We start from the raw sequence: 19,289 nt of genomic DNA on the forward strand, positions 1-19,289 counted from the left end.
ATTTGTTAATTAAGAGACTTTATATGTCTAATTAATAAATATATAAAATGACAATATTATTTAATAGTTAATTTTTAGTTATTAAATAATTAGAATCGGCATTTAAGTGGTTGAATTTGAAAATTGGCGTTTTTGAGAAAATGAGATGCAGAAATGATAAAACAGCAAAATTGCATAAGTGAGGCCCAATATCCAAAGCCCATGGCCGGCTACACTTAATGGTTTTTATCATTTATTTTTTCATTATTTTAATGCCAAATAATTCTAACCTAAACCTAGGTGGTTACCTATAAATAGATAGTGATGGCTCACATTCACACTTAACTTTGTCAGATGAAATTTGAGCCTCCTATTATTTTCTCTATAGGCCGAACCACTTCCCTTCTCTTTTCTTCTCTAAATTTTTGAACCTTGAGTGAATGAGTGAGTGCTCACACACATCAAGTGGTATCTCAATCATAATGTGGAAGATTGTGAAGAATCCAACCAACAAGAAGGAGAATCAGCATCAAAGGAATGAGTCTTTATATTCTGCTGCACCCAAGGTTTCCTAAACTTTATATGTGTTTATTTTATTGTTTTAGAATTCATATTAGGATGTTAATGAAACATACATGGTAGTAAATCTAGATCTTGGTAATATATTTCCAACAGGTAGGGACAAAATGGTTCAATCAAGGTAAACACATAGATAATAGGGTGTTTTATTGTATGAATAAGTAGGATTTTGGACATTTGTGTTTTCTCTGAACCAAATGGGTACAGATGCTTTCTGTTTGAAATGCATGTCTTTTCTTTGGTAGAGTCATCAGGACCCTAGGCAATGTATTTGAGTTTACATTGCCAATTCTCTGTGTTCCCAACTGGTTATATGGAGATGCAGCTTCCGTGAGGACCAGGTTGTGCCTTTGGGCAACCAGTCTGGTGGGGACCTCTCCAAGCAGTTCATAGGAGAGGCCTTCCCAATACCAATGTTATTAATTTTGAGTCTAGGGTATTAACTACTTGGACTTCACCTTTCTTTCATCTGCAAACATGTTAGGCAGTGACTTTGACCTGAGGCCATAGATCTTATTGAAGGAGAAGCTGAGGGTGGACTGTAGGAAATAGTTTCAAGAGAAGAAACTGAAGCTTTGGAAGCTTCTCTTGAAGAAGAGGTGGAATCTCTGGAGGCTCCTCCGGGGAGAGAGTCAACAACTCTGAGAGTTCCCTAAAGGAGGAAAAACAAGAAGAAAATGGCTTCTGTGGTTTACAATTTGTCTATTTGGGAAATGGACCAAATCAAGAACAAGTTTCAAAACTTAAAGATGCTCCAAAATTATGACAAGTTCTAGGGTGTAACAAACGTCCCAAGGCTATGTTGGAACAGGCTTTCCCTAGTGGGTGAGTCTGCAACCAAGTTGTGGATGGCTTCAGAGTGTGGAGCTAGGTGCATATTATTTGCAAAGCCCACCTACCCCTGCGAAGTTACTTTGCCAATTTTTACGCACATATAGGGATCGCGCCTTTTCGACTCATCCCTCAATCATACAAACGTTTGACCGAATGGTACATCCTGTGCAAGTTCCGGAAGCTAGATATTCGAAGGCGAGAAGAAATTCTTTATTTCTACGCAGTCAGATCGCAACACATGAGGAAGAACAAAACCAAAATTGGGTTTTACAAATTGGAAAAATGTTTTTCCCAGTCATCATGTTCAACTAGTTTCACCATGTATGTCCCTGACTTATGAGACTACTAGTTTTTTACCTCTGGATTCCCGCTGAAGAGGGTTCCAACGTTGTCTCTAGACTTCTCCACTTCTAGCAAGATTTCCAAACTTTGTCTTTTTCATTCAATTTCTCCTTTGTCGACTCTGTTTTTCTAACGAAGATGACCTTGGTTTTGCAGTCAACATCGAACAAAAATTATCCCCAGTCTTCGCATTAATGGAAATGCTATATAGGAAGATCCCTAAAGACGCCTGAAAGGTGGAAAATTTGGTTACGACGGAGAACCTTCGTAATGTCAGGCTCATTGCTAGGAGCCAAAGTATTGAAACTTACAATAATCGAGACGATGACCATGACCCTCTAATCATCTACAAGGAAATTTTTGCTTTGGTTGCCTCAGTGATGAAGGAGGCAGTCAAACTAGACAAGACCTGGATGTCAGGTTGGGAACAATCCCATCCAGAAACACTTAGCGAAGAGGCTAAAATCATGGAGTTTTTCACGGTTGTGGCCAAGAACAAGGGCACTCAGGGTGTCAGCACGTCTAAAGATGTAAAAAACCCTCCCATCTCTTTTATGCTCCATGGCTCACCTCGAACAAGGAGGCTTCGACAAATACTTCTTAAGATTATACCTGCATAGGTATCCAGTGTACGAGTACCTAGATAGGGTAGATGAGATTATGAGGAGTCTAGAACATTTTGTTCAATACAGTAGATCCTTTTCTTCTTATGTACCGTCCAAGTTTCGAGGAACACGGTAGTTTTCTAGACAAAGAGGACATAACATTATCTGCACAGGAAAACTCAAAATATAACAAAGTCAAGAGTTGCCTCTAGACTTGAGTTTTTCTTTTAGCTTTGCATATTTTAAAATTATCTTTATTCAATTACTGGTACATGCTTCTAACCCTTTGTTGATGTGCTTTTTGTTTTGCAGAAAATTCACAAACACCTCCATCTTGTATGACCAAGATGGACATGAAGAAAGCTTATGATACTTTGGAGTGAGATTTTTGAAAGAAATGATGAGTGCTTTGAACTTCTTAGAGGCTTTTTAAGTTGGTGATGACTTGTATTTTACTCCAAAATTCTCTATAATGTTCAATAGTTCGCTATATGGTTTTTCTCATCTAAGCGAGTGTTAAGGCAAAGTGATCCAATTCACCCTCTCCTTTTTGTCCTTGATATGGAATATCTAGCTTTAATTCTCAATAAAGTCTCTCAAAAAAACAGTTTAAAGTTTCTTCATCGCTGTCGTGCTTTAAATTGACCTATTTAAGCTTTGTAGATGATTCTTTTGTTCTTTAAAGGATATCTGCCTTCTATAATGCTTCTTCTTAAAAGCTTCAAGAGATTTTCAAAAACTTCAGGTCTCCAAGCGAATGTCTCTAAGGCTAAAATGTTCTATTCAGGATAGAGTGATCAGGATGTTAATCAAGTGTTAAATGATTCAAGTTTCAAACAAAGTTAGCTCCCCTTTCGATATCTAGGAGTCCCAATTTACTCAAAAATAGTATCTAATACTGATTGTGAAGTTCTTGTGGAAAAGATGGTGCACCCTATTGAAACTTGAAGCTCTAGACACCTCTCATATATAGGTCATGTGGTACTTGTAGTTATTTATTCATATTGGTCTTAAGTATTCTTAGAAGATAATGCTGAAGAAAATTGATCAAATTTGTAGGGCGGATATTTGGAGTGGAGTTGTTGATGCTAGAGGGTCGGGGTATATCAAATGCATTGATGCATGCAAACCAGAAAAGGAAGGAGGTTTGGGTTTCAAGAACATTGAAGAATGGAACAAAGGAATAATTGGTAAGCATGTGTCAATCTTGGCAAGAAAAACGGAAAATCTTTGGGTAAAGTGAATCCATCCTATTTATTTAATGACTGAGGATTGGTGGGAGTACAATACTACCTCAAATTGTAGTTGATATTGGAAGATAATGATTCAAGTCAGAGATCCCAGTTTGAGAACCTAAACTACTTAATAAACCAGGTATGTAAAACTCTATTTTCTCCCCCTTCTCCTGCTATCTGGTACACTGCTAATGTTTGGATAGCTTTTCCTAATATTGTTTTATAGCTTGGTTAGTGGCTTGGAAGAGGCTCAACACGAGAGATAAGTTGATAATGCATGGGGCTGTAGTTGAATTTCGTTGCTTGATTGTGAGATTTAGCCTGAAAAATTATTATCACCTTTTTTTTTTACTGCGAGTTCTGCCAAAGAGTGATCAAGGAGCTGCGGAATTGGGTGGGGATTGGTTCAAACTTTAAGGTATTTTTAACTACATTCGAAGATGCAAAGTGAGCAAAATGAGAAGAGATACCTATATTATGTTTTTAATGCTTGTAATTATTTGATTTGAACTGAAACGAATAGGTCATTGTGATTGCATGAAGTAAAAACTCCTATAACTATTGTTGGAAGATCAAAAAAAGCTAATTGTAAATAGATAAATAGGAGCAAGAGATAGAATATGGTGTACGAATCTCTACAGAAATTTGAAGTATCCTACTTATGCAGTTGATGTATTGTTTCTGAGATTCAATTCAATATAATTACTTATTTACCAAAAAAAATAAATAACATAACACATTTGTTTGAGTTCATATACATATAAAAAAATTGTTCCATAGTGATTTTCATCCATAAGTAAAATATATATATAAGAAAAGAATTATTATTTTATTTTTTAGAAAATAAAACTAAAAATTAAGATAGCCTGTAATTATAGGTAATTGTTATTTTTTTACTAATTAATAATAAGAATAAAAATCAAAATTAGTTTATTAAAATAATTGTTTAAAATTTTCATAATGACTTAAATTTTGTAAAATATTACTAATATACAATATACTATCTTATAATGTGTTAGTTCACATGTCAAATAATTTTTTTTAAAAAAAAAATTTATGTCCTTACATATACTCACTCATAGCTCACTATTATCCATATTAACTATTAAAAAAATAGAAAATTAATGTGACAAACTTCTTTGAAGAGTTACAATAGTGAATACTTTAATAGATGACACTTAAAGTCTATGGAACACAGTAATTTTTCTACAATTCTATTTTATGAAAAAAAAAAAATTACATGATTTTATGATTTTTTTTTATTCTTTCTTTCTTTATTCACTATCTTTTATTATTCTTTATAGTTATCACCGACTTAGCAATTTACTCATTCTCTTATATCAACATCCCAATTTTTTTTTTCTATTGTTTGTTTTCCACTGTTTTAACATTTCTTTCAAATCAAGTTGGTTATTTTTTTGTCTAACAATCCCAATTGATTATTTTTCTTTTCTCATATCCTCCATCTTTATACGTATATTTGTTTTGTGTTCATTCTTTTAAAATATTTTAAGCTCTCCAAATAGTGATCTAATAGTTGTCCCAAATAAAGACTTTCTAGATTTTTTATAAATGAGTCTAATCTCTCAACCATATAGTCAAATTTGGCGTCCATTGAAACAAACAATATTGTCAAATAAACTTACGTATCTAAAACTGTTTACCGAGATTTTTCAGAAAATAAATTATTTAATATAAGAACTAAAGAAAAATAATCAAAAGAATCAAATCAAAAGAGTCTTAATCCACGAGTAAATTTTATTATCTATTACGCTAAAAGAAGCTAAAAGAATCACAATGAGTATAATTGCTCTATTCTCTTCTCAAGCTTTGTGAATTAAGAATTTTCAACCTTTTTCATGAAGGATTCAGTGTGTATTTATAGAGTAATAAAGTTTATACTTAGTTACCATTTTCCTTCTAATGGGGTGTTTACAAATAATACACTACTTCAGGCTTATCGTATAAAGCCCATCCCATGAGGCAGTTACTGAATGCTGACTTGGCAGGTTGATCACGGTCGTATAAAGCCCAGCCCATGAGGCAGTGACTGAATGCTGACTTGGCAGGTTGATCACGGTGATAGCTATTCATGCCATGCCATTTGATTATGTATAATTAACTATGCATTAATTATTTGATCTTCAATTATGTAGTTTCTCATTGTAGCTTGATATTATTCCCTGTCCGAGATTTGTGGAAAGTAATTTCTTAATTCTGCACCGATTGGTAAAAGGGAAACTATCGCTGACTTCCAGGAACATGCTAGTATACCCTTCCGACTATGCGGAGCTAGAAGTCCTCCGGATACGGATTATGCTTGGTGGAAGCTCACCTAGGCGAGTAATGCGATTGCCCTCCCAGAAGGCCTGCTGATATTGGGTTTGGCCCAATCCTTGTCATTTAAGGCCAAATAATAGGCTTTAATTATCTGTATTGTGTCCACGTGTCTCTTGCCAGAAATACGGATAACAAAAACTCATGTATGTATCTAATATTTTTTAAAAAAAATTAAAAAAAATCATGTAATATCAAATTTTTTATATAAAAAAAAAATAAAATCTTACATCATTTTATAACTATATTTTGTATCTTTTCTAAAATAAGAATGACGAAAAATTTTAATTATATCAATTATAATAAAAAGATATCACAAACCATTTAATTTGATTCTATTATATCAATTATATTAATTTCTTGGACTCTCCAAGAGTATGATTGATATCGAATTATTTGTGATATTTTTTAATATAAATTATTTTTGGGGATTTTTTTTTATATTATTTGTGGATTTTTTTTTTGTCAAGAATATTATTTGTGGACTTAAAATCAACTATATTAATATTTAATTTTTTTGGACAAAAGTATCGATTTATTTTAATTAACGGATATAATGCAAATAGTTTGCGATTCATGATGAAGATTATTATTATTATTATTATTATTATTATTATTATTATTATTATTATTATTATTATGCATATGTATAAAATAAGATGTGATGTTCACATAGATAATTTTTAGAATAAATAAACCGAATAGTAATTTTTCAAAAATTATAAAAAAAATACACTAAACTATTCTATAATTATATTTTAGAATCATTCATACTTCATAGGTTAAAAAGAATGCAAGGAATCAATTATCGAAATCAAATATATTTTTTTTTTAATAAAAATGAGTATCTATACAATAAGTTACCAATAAATTGTCCATTTATTTTGTATTTTTTGAAAAGATTTAATAATTTATTGTATTTAAGGTTTTTGTTCACAGTAAAACCATTAGATTAAGATCTAAAAGTTATAAACAAATCACTACAAATAATAATTAATTTTGATCACTATTATACAAGCACCCATATATATAAATATATATTTATATATTGAATAATCACCCATGTCGAAGAGGTTTCAATGGTTATATTTTTATTGTAACCATCATGGTTACATTTTTTTAAGTCATTGGATTACTATTAAATGGTTGTGATTAATTTAGAAATTAAATAAAAATAAATAATAAATAACTTGTAACCTGAAAGTAACCTAATAATTTATTTCCTTATAAAACTTTAATTAAGATTAATTATCTTTTAAAATTAAATTAATTATAATTATTAATTAATTTTTTGCAATTTATTATTATATAAGAATCTTTTAGCAATTTTTTTTTTTTTTACACTTAAATTATTTAAAATTTTATAGCAAAACTATTTAAAATTTAAAATTATACACATATAATTTCATAATTTAATTTTTATTATACTTGTAATCTTAATTTTAAATTATTACACTTAATTATTTAATTTTTTTTATTTAAATATTTAAAAAGTAAAAAATGAAATAAGTTGAAGAATTTTTTAGAAAAAAATAGCTACACTTGTTATCGATTGACTAGCTTGAGGCCTCATACTTAGTTCATCTAATTGTAACAAAATAACTAAATATCATTTAAAAATAATTAATTATTTAAAAATTTATTATAAGAAGAGAATTTTAATTTGTGTAAAAAGAAGTTTAATTTTTGTAAGAAAATAAATTTTATTGCAAATATTATAATTAGATGGCTTAATTGTTAAAATAATTAGAGTAAGGATCAATATATATATATATATATATATATATATAAAGGAAAGCATTAGGGAGTTGAGGTGGCAATCTATATGTGTTTTCTATCCTATTCTTTGTTTTCTTAATTTTTGTCATTTATTCATTTTTTTCAATAATAATTTTAACTAAAAATCTATTATTATAATTATTATTATTACTATTATCAATAGAATAACTTAAATTCACATCTATTATTATTAATTAATAATGATGTAACTTATAACTACATTTAATCACTAATTTATGACATATTAATATAAAAATAATTTATTACTTTATGATATATATGAAAGTAATTATTATAAATTGAAAGAATTATTTACATTATCTCTCTATTAAACAATTGATTTTCGGGTATGTAGTATACTACATAAAAAAGATAAAATAAAAAAATAATAAGGAAAAGAAAGGAAGAATAAAAAAAAATCATCTAACTCAACTCTAGCAATTCTAAATTACTATTTTTTCAACATTATATTTTTTTGCTCTTTTGTAATTTTTCTGATTTTTTATTATTATATTCAACTCAACTTAATCAATATATCAATATCAATATATCAATATATAAAGGAAAGCATAAACAAGATTATGTGGCAACTCATATGAGTTCTTTTATCAATTTTTTGCTTCTTAAAATTTCATTTAATTATTATTATTTTTTAATTTCTTTCATTACCTTTAATTAATTAAATTAATTTTTTTTTTTGGAGAGGGGGAATTAATTTTTGATTTAGTGCTAACAAATACTTAAGCACATACTCACCAAGACTTCAAACATTTTTTCTTCTTTTCAATTAATTTACACTAAGTGTCAACACATATTCTAATTTTTTATTCATTATTATTTTTTAAATTTAATAATATAGTAAAAACTCTTATAAATTTTAAAATTATTTGTTTTCACTTATTACATTATTTTTTATTCAAAGATTAACTTCATAACTTATTTTACCTCTCCATCTTCCTATAGTTAATTATTCACCTTTAATGTTCCAGTTTTAAGTATTTTTCTTTCTTTAATAAATTCCTCTTATTTTTATTTATGCTATAGTAATAATAATTAAAAGTTAAAAGATATATAATAAATTTATTTCAATTATAACCTTACCTAACCACCACCCTTACATATATCACAAAAAATAAAATTTACCATAAAAAAATGAAAGGTCACAATATTTATGAATGATTTTTTTGCATGTGTATACAATTTATAACCAGAGAGGCTTTTAATTTTACATTCAAACTATATATATGCCATTAGTAATTGACTTTGTTCAACTAGCATTTTTTTGTAGTAGATTTTTTTTTAGATTTTATTATAATAACAACAATATTATATGAACATCATTTTTGTTTTGTAGCAGAATTTATATTTTAACCCTTTATTTTTTACACCGAAGTATTTATTTTATGCTCGCAAGGATAGCATTCAAAATGGTTGATCCATATACATGTACAAAAAAGCAAGAATGATGGTTTGGTTAAGTAAATGGTATGGTAGCTCACTTCAGGAAAAAGGAGTTCTAGCATAAGTTTTGTACATACAAAAGTATGTTGTTGGCATATTTGTTCCGCAACAAAAATCAACTCTAAAAATAATGGTATGAATCCCTTTCCTCATATGATAATTGAGTTTATTTCTCTTGATATTTCAATATGAAAAATTATTTTACTTTTCTAATATATGAGTCAATATAGGTAAGATCTAGATTCAATGTGAAAAATTATTTTAATTTTCTAATATATGAATCAACATAGGTAAGATTTAGATCTGGTGAAATATAATCACAAGTGTATCGTGTTTTTTAAAATTAGAGTTTAAAGATTGTTTAGTTTTGACTTAAATATGGTATGTGAGCATATTTTAGAATGTTAGTAGAAATTGACAATGATAATTTTGTGGTTAAAAATACTCTAACTAGCAAAATATTACAATGACCAATAGATATATTTATTTTTTTATTGAAAGGTTTGATAAATACAATTTTGAGTTTAATTTTTTAATCATTATCTATCTTTCAATATCAATATATATATATATATATATATATATATAAAAAGAATGTTTTAAGGAGATAATGTGGCATACTTAAGCTTCTTATTATCTCTAATACTTATTTTTCATTTTTTCTATTGTGTTAATGGTAATTTATGTACTTTCAATTATTTTTTCTCTGTTAATTCCTATATACATTAATTAATTCTTAACTCTTTCTCTTCCACTTTTCATTTTTTATAATTCATAATCTAATATTGTTTGTTCTTTTTCATTTTATTTTTATTAATTATTTATTTTATTTTCTTATTATTCAAATATATATATTTTGTTAGCATTTTTTCTTTAATTTTCTACTTTCTTTAATTTATATATTTTTTTTCTAAATTTCAAAATAATAATAGCATTCCCTATTTAATCATTAATGTTTGTATTAATTTTTTTTATTAATTATTAATTATTTGCAAAAATCTTGGTGCAATATATGTAATTATTAATTATTTAAATTTTTATATTAATAAAGTACTCATAATAAAGGTAGTCAAAAATTAAAAGTCATTCAAAATTATATACATCAATATGTATAAATAAAAATATGAGGGGAGTTGAGGTGGCAACCTCTATAAATTTTCTCTCTTATTTTTTATTTTATCAATTTTTTCATTCATTTATTTTTTAAAATTAGTTTTTTAGCTAAAAATCTATTATTATTAATATACATCAATATATATATATAAAGAAAAATATTGAGAGAGTTGAGGTGGAAATCTCTATATGAGTTTTCTCTCTTAATTTTTTTTTTTATTAATTTTTGTCATTTAATTATTTTTTAAAATTACCTTTTTTTGCTAAAAATTTATTGTTATTAATGGAATAACTCACATCTACATCTATTATTATTATCTATATATTTATATAATTGTGTTGTTAAGGTATGTGACATGGCATCTTCTATGAGCTTTGTTTCATTTTTTCTATTTTCTCTATTTTTCTTATTTATTTAGAGTTTCTAACCAAAAAAAAAAAAGTTGTATATTAATTATAATTTATTATTATTATTCAGTTTTAAGTTATAAAACTAATGAGTGCATATTGTTTTATTTAATACAATACAAAATCGGTTACAACTTTTGGTTTTTCTATGATATTTTACTTATCACTCCACTTTCATACATCTATATATATGTACATGTATTTGTTGGAGTGTGTAGTAATATTTTAATTTGTGTATATGTACATGTTATTGTTGGCATTGAGCATCGTGAAGAAGTTCAATAATATTCTCACATGTAGTTTTTTTTTTTTTTTTGAAATGATTCACACATTAGTTTGTAATGCATTAATGAGATAAATGATCATTTTTGTAACAAAACAAAACCAAAAAGCAAGAAAGAAGAGGAAGAAGAAGAGTTTTTGGGTCGATGACTCACCAACCCCAATTCAAAAAGCTTGGCGCGGAGTTAGGGTGGAGTGTGGAAGGCCTCATTCGGAGTGGGACAGTAGAGGGACGAAGCAGAACATGGTAGGAAAAAATAGTTTTTTTCAATATTTTTTATTATTATTTTCTATATGTATTTTAGTTTTTTCAATTATTTTTTTCTTTTTTTCATCTTCCCTAATTAATATTGAATCTGTAATATATATTTTTTTTAAGAGAACCTGTAAAACATACTCTTTTTTTTTTTATCAAGAAAGAGATAATCTTTATTTATAACTATAAAATGTTTTTTTTCTTTGGTACCGATAACCGTTCCTACTATTATTTGATATTTAACTACTGTCAAAAAACAGAAAAAGAAAAAGAGTATTATTGGATTCAAATTGCAATTTTAGTATAAATTTCTTCCTAAAAAAATACATTTCTAATTCTAAGTATTACAACATTATATTATACTAGTAAAAAGTTACGTGCGAGGCACGTATACTAAATTTTATGCTAGGTATTTTTTATTATATTAAAAGGTAATACACTTAAAAATGTTTATCTCATCTTGGTTCAACCCAATTTTATGTTGTTCCCATAGGATTGTGTGTTAGATATGAGCTTAGAAGAATAGTATTCGTTAGAATGGGTGCCAGCAATGGCGGTGCTGATGTGAGTTTTATCTTCTGGGAAAAATCTAGCTACTCCGACATTACAATTACACCTAGCCTTTCAAAATGAGCATCATAAAAAATTCAAGGATTATAAATTGAAAAGGATATCTTGTTACTTTTGGTGTGCCCAACAAACTCTCTAACGGATGACATTATATTTCGCATATCCCAAAGCTGTTTAAAAGTAAAGCAATATAGCAAGGGAATAGAAGACTTACTCAAATAAATAATTACTTGAGCAACAAAGGATAACTCGCTAATAGAACACTGAATATTACACCCAAATAAACAAAAAGTGAGGAATCGCAGCAGAGAGGCCATGAATCACGGCATAGAAGATGAGGCAATAATTCAATAGCAATATAGGGTTTGAGGGTTTGAGATTTAGAAAAAGAAATTATAAATGATTATCCTAAATAATCACGATTGGTTGCTCATCATTTTGGGGCTAGTTATTTTATTGAGAATTTTCAGAGATTGTGTTTCCGGTTAGGTTTATACGATTAAAATTTAAAAGCAATATTAATGTATTTAAAAATTAATATTAAAATACATCTTCATAAAAAAAATTATTATTTTTGAATAGAAAATTATTTAAAAAAAAAATTACGCATAAATTTCTCATAAATCCAATTAAAATTTAAAAGTAATATTAATTTATTTAAAAATTAATATTAAAATACATCTTAATAAAAAAAATATATTATTTTTGAATAGAAAATTATTTAAAAAAAAAGTTACGCATAAATTTCTCATAAATCCAATTAAAATTTAAAAGTAATATTAATTTATTTAAAAATTAATATTAAAATACATCTTAATAAAAAAAATATATTATTTTTGAATAGAAAATTATTTTTAAAAAAAGTTAATATTAAAATACATCTTCATAAAAAAAAATTATTATTTTTGAATAGAAAATTATTTAAAAAAAAGTTACGCACAAATTTCTCATAAATCCAATTAAAATTTAAAAGTAATATTAATTTATTTAAAAATTAATATTAAAATACATCTTAATAAAAAAAATAGATTATTTTTGAATAGAAAATTATTTTTTAAAAAAATTATCCATGAATTTCTCATAAACGCAAGAATTCAGTTATATAGACACACTTTATATAGAATAGATATATGCATTATATAAAAGAAGTGTTTTTTTTTTTATTTTGTAGTATTTTTATATTAATTTTTATATACTAACTAATAGTCTAATACCAAATTTATACTCATTAATTAAATAAAAATAGCAAAAATAGTAATAATAATTGTAATAAAAACATGCATACATTATTCAAATTTTTATATATTCATTATTCATTATCTATTATTAATAATTTAATAATCTTTTATTATTTATCATGAGTTAATAATAATATTTTTATTTAAATGACAAGTGTCCTTTCATTCTCTTAACTCACATTCTAATTATTATATTAGCATTTAAAATTATAGTAAGTTCAATTTTGATGAAATGTGTAATTATAGATTCTTTTATTTATGATATATAAAACTCAATTGTTATTTTCTTTAAATGCGTGTAGTGTATATTATATTATTATAACCTATACTATAATAGATTTGACTGTAGCAATATCTTGTCCTATTTCATTTGCACTAATTTATATATATATATTTATATATACTTGAGATATATAAGAATTAGTTAGAAGATAAGTAATTTTTTTTTACTACTTTTATATTTTAATATATAATATTTTGTTCTTTAATTAATAAGGCACATAAAAAGATACCCTACAAAAGAAAATATAATTTTATTGCCCTTGATTATACTTAATGGAGACTTCTATTGTAAATTTTGTAAATAATATTGAAATGATTAGTAACTATAATAAACCATGAAGATAGAGTTAGAATAAAAATATTATTATAGAATTGTTATTTACATTCTTATTATATATCTATATATAATATCTATATATAATAAAAATAAACCATGAAATGATTATGTTGTTTTTATTAATAATATCTATATATATATAATATTATATGTACATTCTTATTATATATTTCAATATTTCTTTTAATATTTTCATATTTAATAAATATGTAATGTTTACTATAATAAAATTAAAAAATAAAATAAGTAACGTATATATTATTATGATAGCATTATCTTACTATTTTCTCTATAAATATATCAGTTATCTTAATGACATTATTTGAGCAATATTAAGGAATCATATATTTTACCATAATGTGTGTTTAAATATACACTTATAAATCTCTATATATTATAGGTGTGCATAAATAGATCCAATATTATGAGAATCGACCGATCCAATTACAATTGACCACCAAACATTGGATATCCAATTGTGATCGGATCGAATTGGATGTTATTTTTAAATATCCAATTGGATCAGATCAGATGGTGAGGTTTCTAAAAATCCAATACATCCAACATCCAATTGAACTAAAATCTATATGTATATATGAAAATTAACATTAAAATTTTACTCTTTTTTTCTTGGATTGGATGAATCCAATCCAATCCAATACATACTGGACCTAAAATATTAGATGGATCCGATCTAATCCAAAAAATACTAGGTCTAAAATATTGGATAAACTCAAATTAAACCAATAAATATATATGATATACATCTAATGGATAAAACCGATCCAATCCAACATTCAATGAATGTTGGATCTATTGGATGATCGAAATTAATTGGATCGGATCGGATAGTAAAATCTAACATCCAATATATGATTAAATCGGATCTGGGTAGGCATAAAAATATTGGATGTGATCCAATGAACATATGATTTTGTGCTATTATTTTTTATTTGGTAGTTACTATAATAATATTAATTAATTAGAAGTTAACATTATAAATAATATTAAATATATATTCATAAAATAAATTAATATATAAGTTCAATTATTATTATTATGAGACCGCGCAACGCGCGGTTATATTCCCTAGTAAATTGATAATATAATAATATAATAATATAATATAACTCTACATCTATTATTATTATTATTAATAATAATATAATAATATAATAATAGTAAATTGATAAAAAAAAAACGTGCATATTATTACAATTAAATTATATGCACATAACTCATGTTTAACTCTTTTTATTTATTGTTATATAAAACTATCTTGATATTCTTATTCTTATAATTAATATATATATACATGAAATTTATTAATATATATTGAAAAAATAAATGTATTTTCAATTTTTTTTTTACATGTAGTTCATATATTGAAGAAAATGATATAAATTTCTATGGATTTTATTTTTTAAAAGATTAATCAATTAAATAATATATATTTTTTATGCATAATTTTCTAATACTACACAAATGAGTAAAAGACGGTTATATTTTCTAAATCACAAATAAGTTTAACTGATATCTTTTATTCATTTAGTTAAAAGTTTAAATTTTTGAGAGTGACACATATATTTGGTCTCAAAAAAATTAAACTCAGCATGCATACTTATATTAATTTTGTAATAACAATTCACTATATATCTATTTTATTTTGGGAGGCAGATATAAAATAATTATACAATATTTTTTTCTTTTACAAATTTTATATACAAAATTGTGTAATTTTCTTATCTATATAGTCCTAATAGTTTGGTTGATTACAAGTTCTCTTTTTAGTATTACACTTTGATATACAAATTTCATATTTATATAATTTGTTAAAATTAATTCTATAATCTAAAATTCTAAATATTTATATAGTAATAATTTATCTGTAATATTTTTTTTAAATATTTGTTTTTTCTGATTCATTTATTTAGTGAGTTAAACATATCAAGCTGATTACACAAAAATAGTATTGCAACATAATAAAAGATACTTAGATAGTTCAATATCATTCTTTGTTGTTGAAGGAAAAAAAAGTCTAAATAGTTCTATGCATCATCAGTCACAAGAGAGTTTATTAAACTTAAAAATTATTATCTTTTATTTATTTTATTATAAAAACATATGTCATTTCTCTGTTAATTCTATCATTTTTAATACTTATCATAAAATTACAATCTTTCTACATATTTTGACAATAATAAATTTTGTTTATAATTTCAAAAATGTTATTTCATTTATAATACATATATTAAAATATTATATTTTATATTACATCGCTTAATTAATAGTGAAAAAATTAATATATATAAAGATTACAAAAAAAAAAAAGAAGAGAATATAAGGCGTGCGTGCTTGCCCTGTTTTCTCCCATGGTGAAGAAGAAAAGGGTTGGCCGAAAGCCAGCCATCTCAGCTACGGAGGTGAAAATCATAGGCGAGGATCTCCCTTTAAGCCAAATCGAGGGAGTCGAGCCGGAGATTAGTGAGGAATTTCATGATTCAATCGAAGAATTGGTTCCAGAGAATGGAACAGAGAGAGGCGAGTTGGAGCAAATGGCACGGGAAATGCAGCAGACTGCTCAGATGGATTCGAGACCAGCTTCTTGGGCTGATGAAATGGAACATACTGATGCGAGACCAGCAGACTTCCAATCTGATGCGAGAGACTTGTGGAGCAGATTTAACTCAAATCAGGTACCAACTCCTTCTTCTAAACTTTCGTATACTGAACCAATGAGAGTGGGTGACCAAGTTATAGCTAAGCTTGACCTAGAGGAGATTGAAATTGAGGCATCATTTTGGAAGAATGCTATTGTTTGCTTTGTCTTAGGGGCCAATCCTCCATTTAGAGTGTTTGAAGGATTTGTAAAGAGGATTTGGGGTAACCTAGGGATTGATAAGGTGGTTCGGATGCACTCTGGATGCACTTTAGTCAATTTTCGAGATGAAGCAACTCGTGACCTCATTTTAGAAGCTGGGGTTATTCACTTTGATAGAAAACCGGTGGTGCTTAGGCCTTGGTCTACTGAAATTGATTCAATGAAAATGGTGAATTCGGTTCCAGTGTGGATAAGATTGAATGGATTGGGGCTGCAGTATTGGGGGAAGAAGAATCTAAGTGCTTTAGTTAGCACAATAGGCAAGCCAATCATGATAGACAAAGTGACTCAAGAAAGGTCTATGGTGAAGTTTGCTCGTGTTCTTGTGGATATTGAGATATCGGATGAACCTCCGAAATTTATCTCTTTTATCAATGAGAAACAGCAACTAGTGGAACAAACAATAGAGTATGAATGGCTTCCAACTACTTGTGCAGCTTGTGCTGGTTTGGGGCATACGGTTGCCCATTGTAACAAGGAAAAGAAGGTTGTTTGGAAGAAGAAATCAGTGGCTGAGACAGTTGGTTCTAAAGAGCAAGGAAATGCTCATAGGGACACAGGAAATACAATGGGAAAACAGTTAGAAACTGCCCAGCAGGAAAAAGAAGATCAAAAGGGGAACAATGAGGGGAAAAAGGATAATGGTGAAGGAAGCAATGAATGGTTAACTCCTAAGAAAAAAGCTATGAGGAATGTTGAGATAGGGAAGTCAAAAGAGGGTCCAAAAGAGGTCAGTTCAAGCAATGGTTATGCTGTTTTACTAGCAAAGGAAAGTGAAGAGATTATGGTTCCCACTTCTAAGACAACTCCTGATGGAAGCAAATAACATTTTAGGGTGGAATGTGAGGGGCATGAATAAAAAAGATAAGCAAAATGCTATTCTTGATGTTTGTAGGTTGAATAAAATCTGTCTTGGAGCGCTCTTCGAGACTAAAGTGAAACATGATAAAGTTCAAGAGATGATGCTGAATAATTTTCCGAATTGGAATGCTTACTCTAGTAATGTGATTTCGGGTAGGATATTATTAGTTTGGCAGGATAAGTTTGTGAATGTGGAAATTCTCTATGAATCTTCTCAATTGGTTCATTGCAAAGTTAAAGTTTGTGGGCAAAAGAAGATTTTTCTTGTCACGGCAGTGTATGGCTTTAATAAGATTGAGGATCGCAAGAACCTGTGGGATTCCCTTGCGAGTCTTGGTAGTCCGAATGAGCCTTGGATGATTGTTGGGGATTTCAATGCTATGTTTGGCTATCAAGATAGATGGGGAGGTAGGCCTATTCAAAGTAGAGACATTGCGGATGCTCAAGATTGGCTTGCTTTGGGCCAAGTTGAGGAGTTTAATTGTTCTGGTTCCTTTTATACTTGGACGAACAAGCATGAAATTGGGGATACTATATTTTCAAAGCTTGATAGAGTTTTTGTGAATAACATCTGGCTGAATGACTTTCCGAACTCTGAAGCTTGCTTTAAATGGGAAGTTACTTCTGATCATTGCTATTGCTTACTCAGGTGTCAGGTGTGCAACAATGTAGGGATAAAACCCTTCAGGTTTGGCAATCATTGGCCAACCTACAATGGTTTTGAACAGAGAGTGATGGAAAGTTGGCATAAAAAAGTTACTGGGAAGGGGCTTGTTAGTTTAATGCAGAAGTTGCATCGAGTCAAACATGTCTTAAAGGTGTTTAGTAGGCAAGAAGTGGGGGATGTAGCTCTTGATTACAAGTTGGCCAAAGAGTTGTATTGCACTGCTCAGGAATCAGCAGCCTCGAATCCTTCTAATTCTATGTTACAGCTTTCGGTCAAAGAGAAACATCAAGCTTACATGACAGCCAAGGAGAGATTAGCTCAAGTTCGAAGTCAGCAAAGCAAGATCAACTGGATCAAGTTTAATGACGAGAACTCGAGCTACTTCCATGCAGTTATGAGGAAAAGAAGACTGGAGAACAGAATTACTACTTTCACTAAAGGAAACAGGGTTGTGGATGACTTTGATGAGGTGGTTACTCACTTTGTCAAACATTTTGAAACTTTTATGGGAAGCAAGAGCTCGGCCAGCATTATGCTAGATGAGAGTTGTATACAACATGGGAATTGTCTGAACGTGGAACAACAAGTTAAGTTGATAAGGCCCTTCACTAAGGATGATGTAAAAAAGGCTCTCTTCAGCATTCACACAACTAAAAGTCCTGGACTTGATGGCTTCGGTTCGGGTTTTTACAAGAGTCTCTGGAGTAATATTGGTGACGATGTTTCAGTGGCGGTGCTGGATTTCTTTGCTAGTGGTAGACTCCCAAAGGATCTGAATGAGACTGTAATCTCCCTAATCCCTAAGGTAATCAATCCTTCCTCTGCTAAGGATTACAGACCAATTGCTTGTTGTAATACGGTGTATAAATGCATCTCGAAGATGATTTGTTCCAGATTGTCAGAAGTGCTTCCTAAATTAGTGGACAGTAATCAAGGAGCGTTTATTAAAGATAGATCGTTGGCTCAGAACATTATGATCTTTCAGGATTTATTGAAAGGGTACTCAAGGAAAAATGTCTCTGCTAGGTGCATCATGAAAATAGATCTAAGCAAGGCCTATGATACGGTTGATTGGAATTTTGTGAATGAATTGCTGAGAATGCTCTGCTTCCCTTCTCGCTTCATCAGTTGGATTATGACTTGTCTGAAGGGCACCAACTACCATATCCTTTTAAACGGCAGAATCCAGGGTAGCTTCAAAGGAAAGAAAGGGCTTCGCCAAGGAGATCCGATGTCCCCGTTA

General features: G+C 28.2%; 1 protein-coding gene across 1 annotated transcript; it reads left to right on the forward strand.

Annotated features, from left to right (window-relative positions):
• Window positions 1-16,009: 16,009 nt before the first annotated feature.
• Window positions 16,010-17,344, forward strand: LOC115695364 (uncharacterized). The gene has a single exon (XM_030622434.2). It carries the CDS (start codon window positions 16,010-16,012, stop codon window positions 17,342-17,344), a length of 1,335 nt encoding a protein of 444 aa, XP_030478294.1.
• Window positions 17,345-19,289: the final 1,945 nt, after the last annotated feature.

This window comes from Cannabis sativa, chromosome 6 (genome assembly GCF_029168945.1).
Source record: "Cannabis sativa cultivar Pink pepper isolate KNU-18-1 chromosome 6, ASM2916894v1, whole genome shotgun sequence".
Lineage (NCBI taxonomy): Eukaryota > Viridiplantae > Streptophyta > Magnoliopsida > Rosales > Cannabaceae > Cannabis > Cannabis sativa.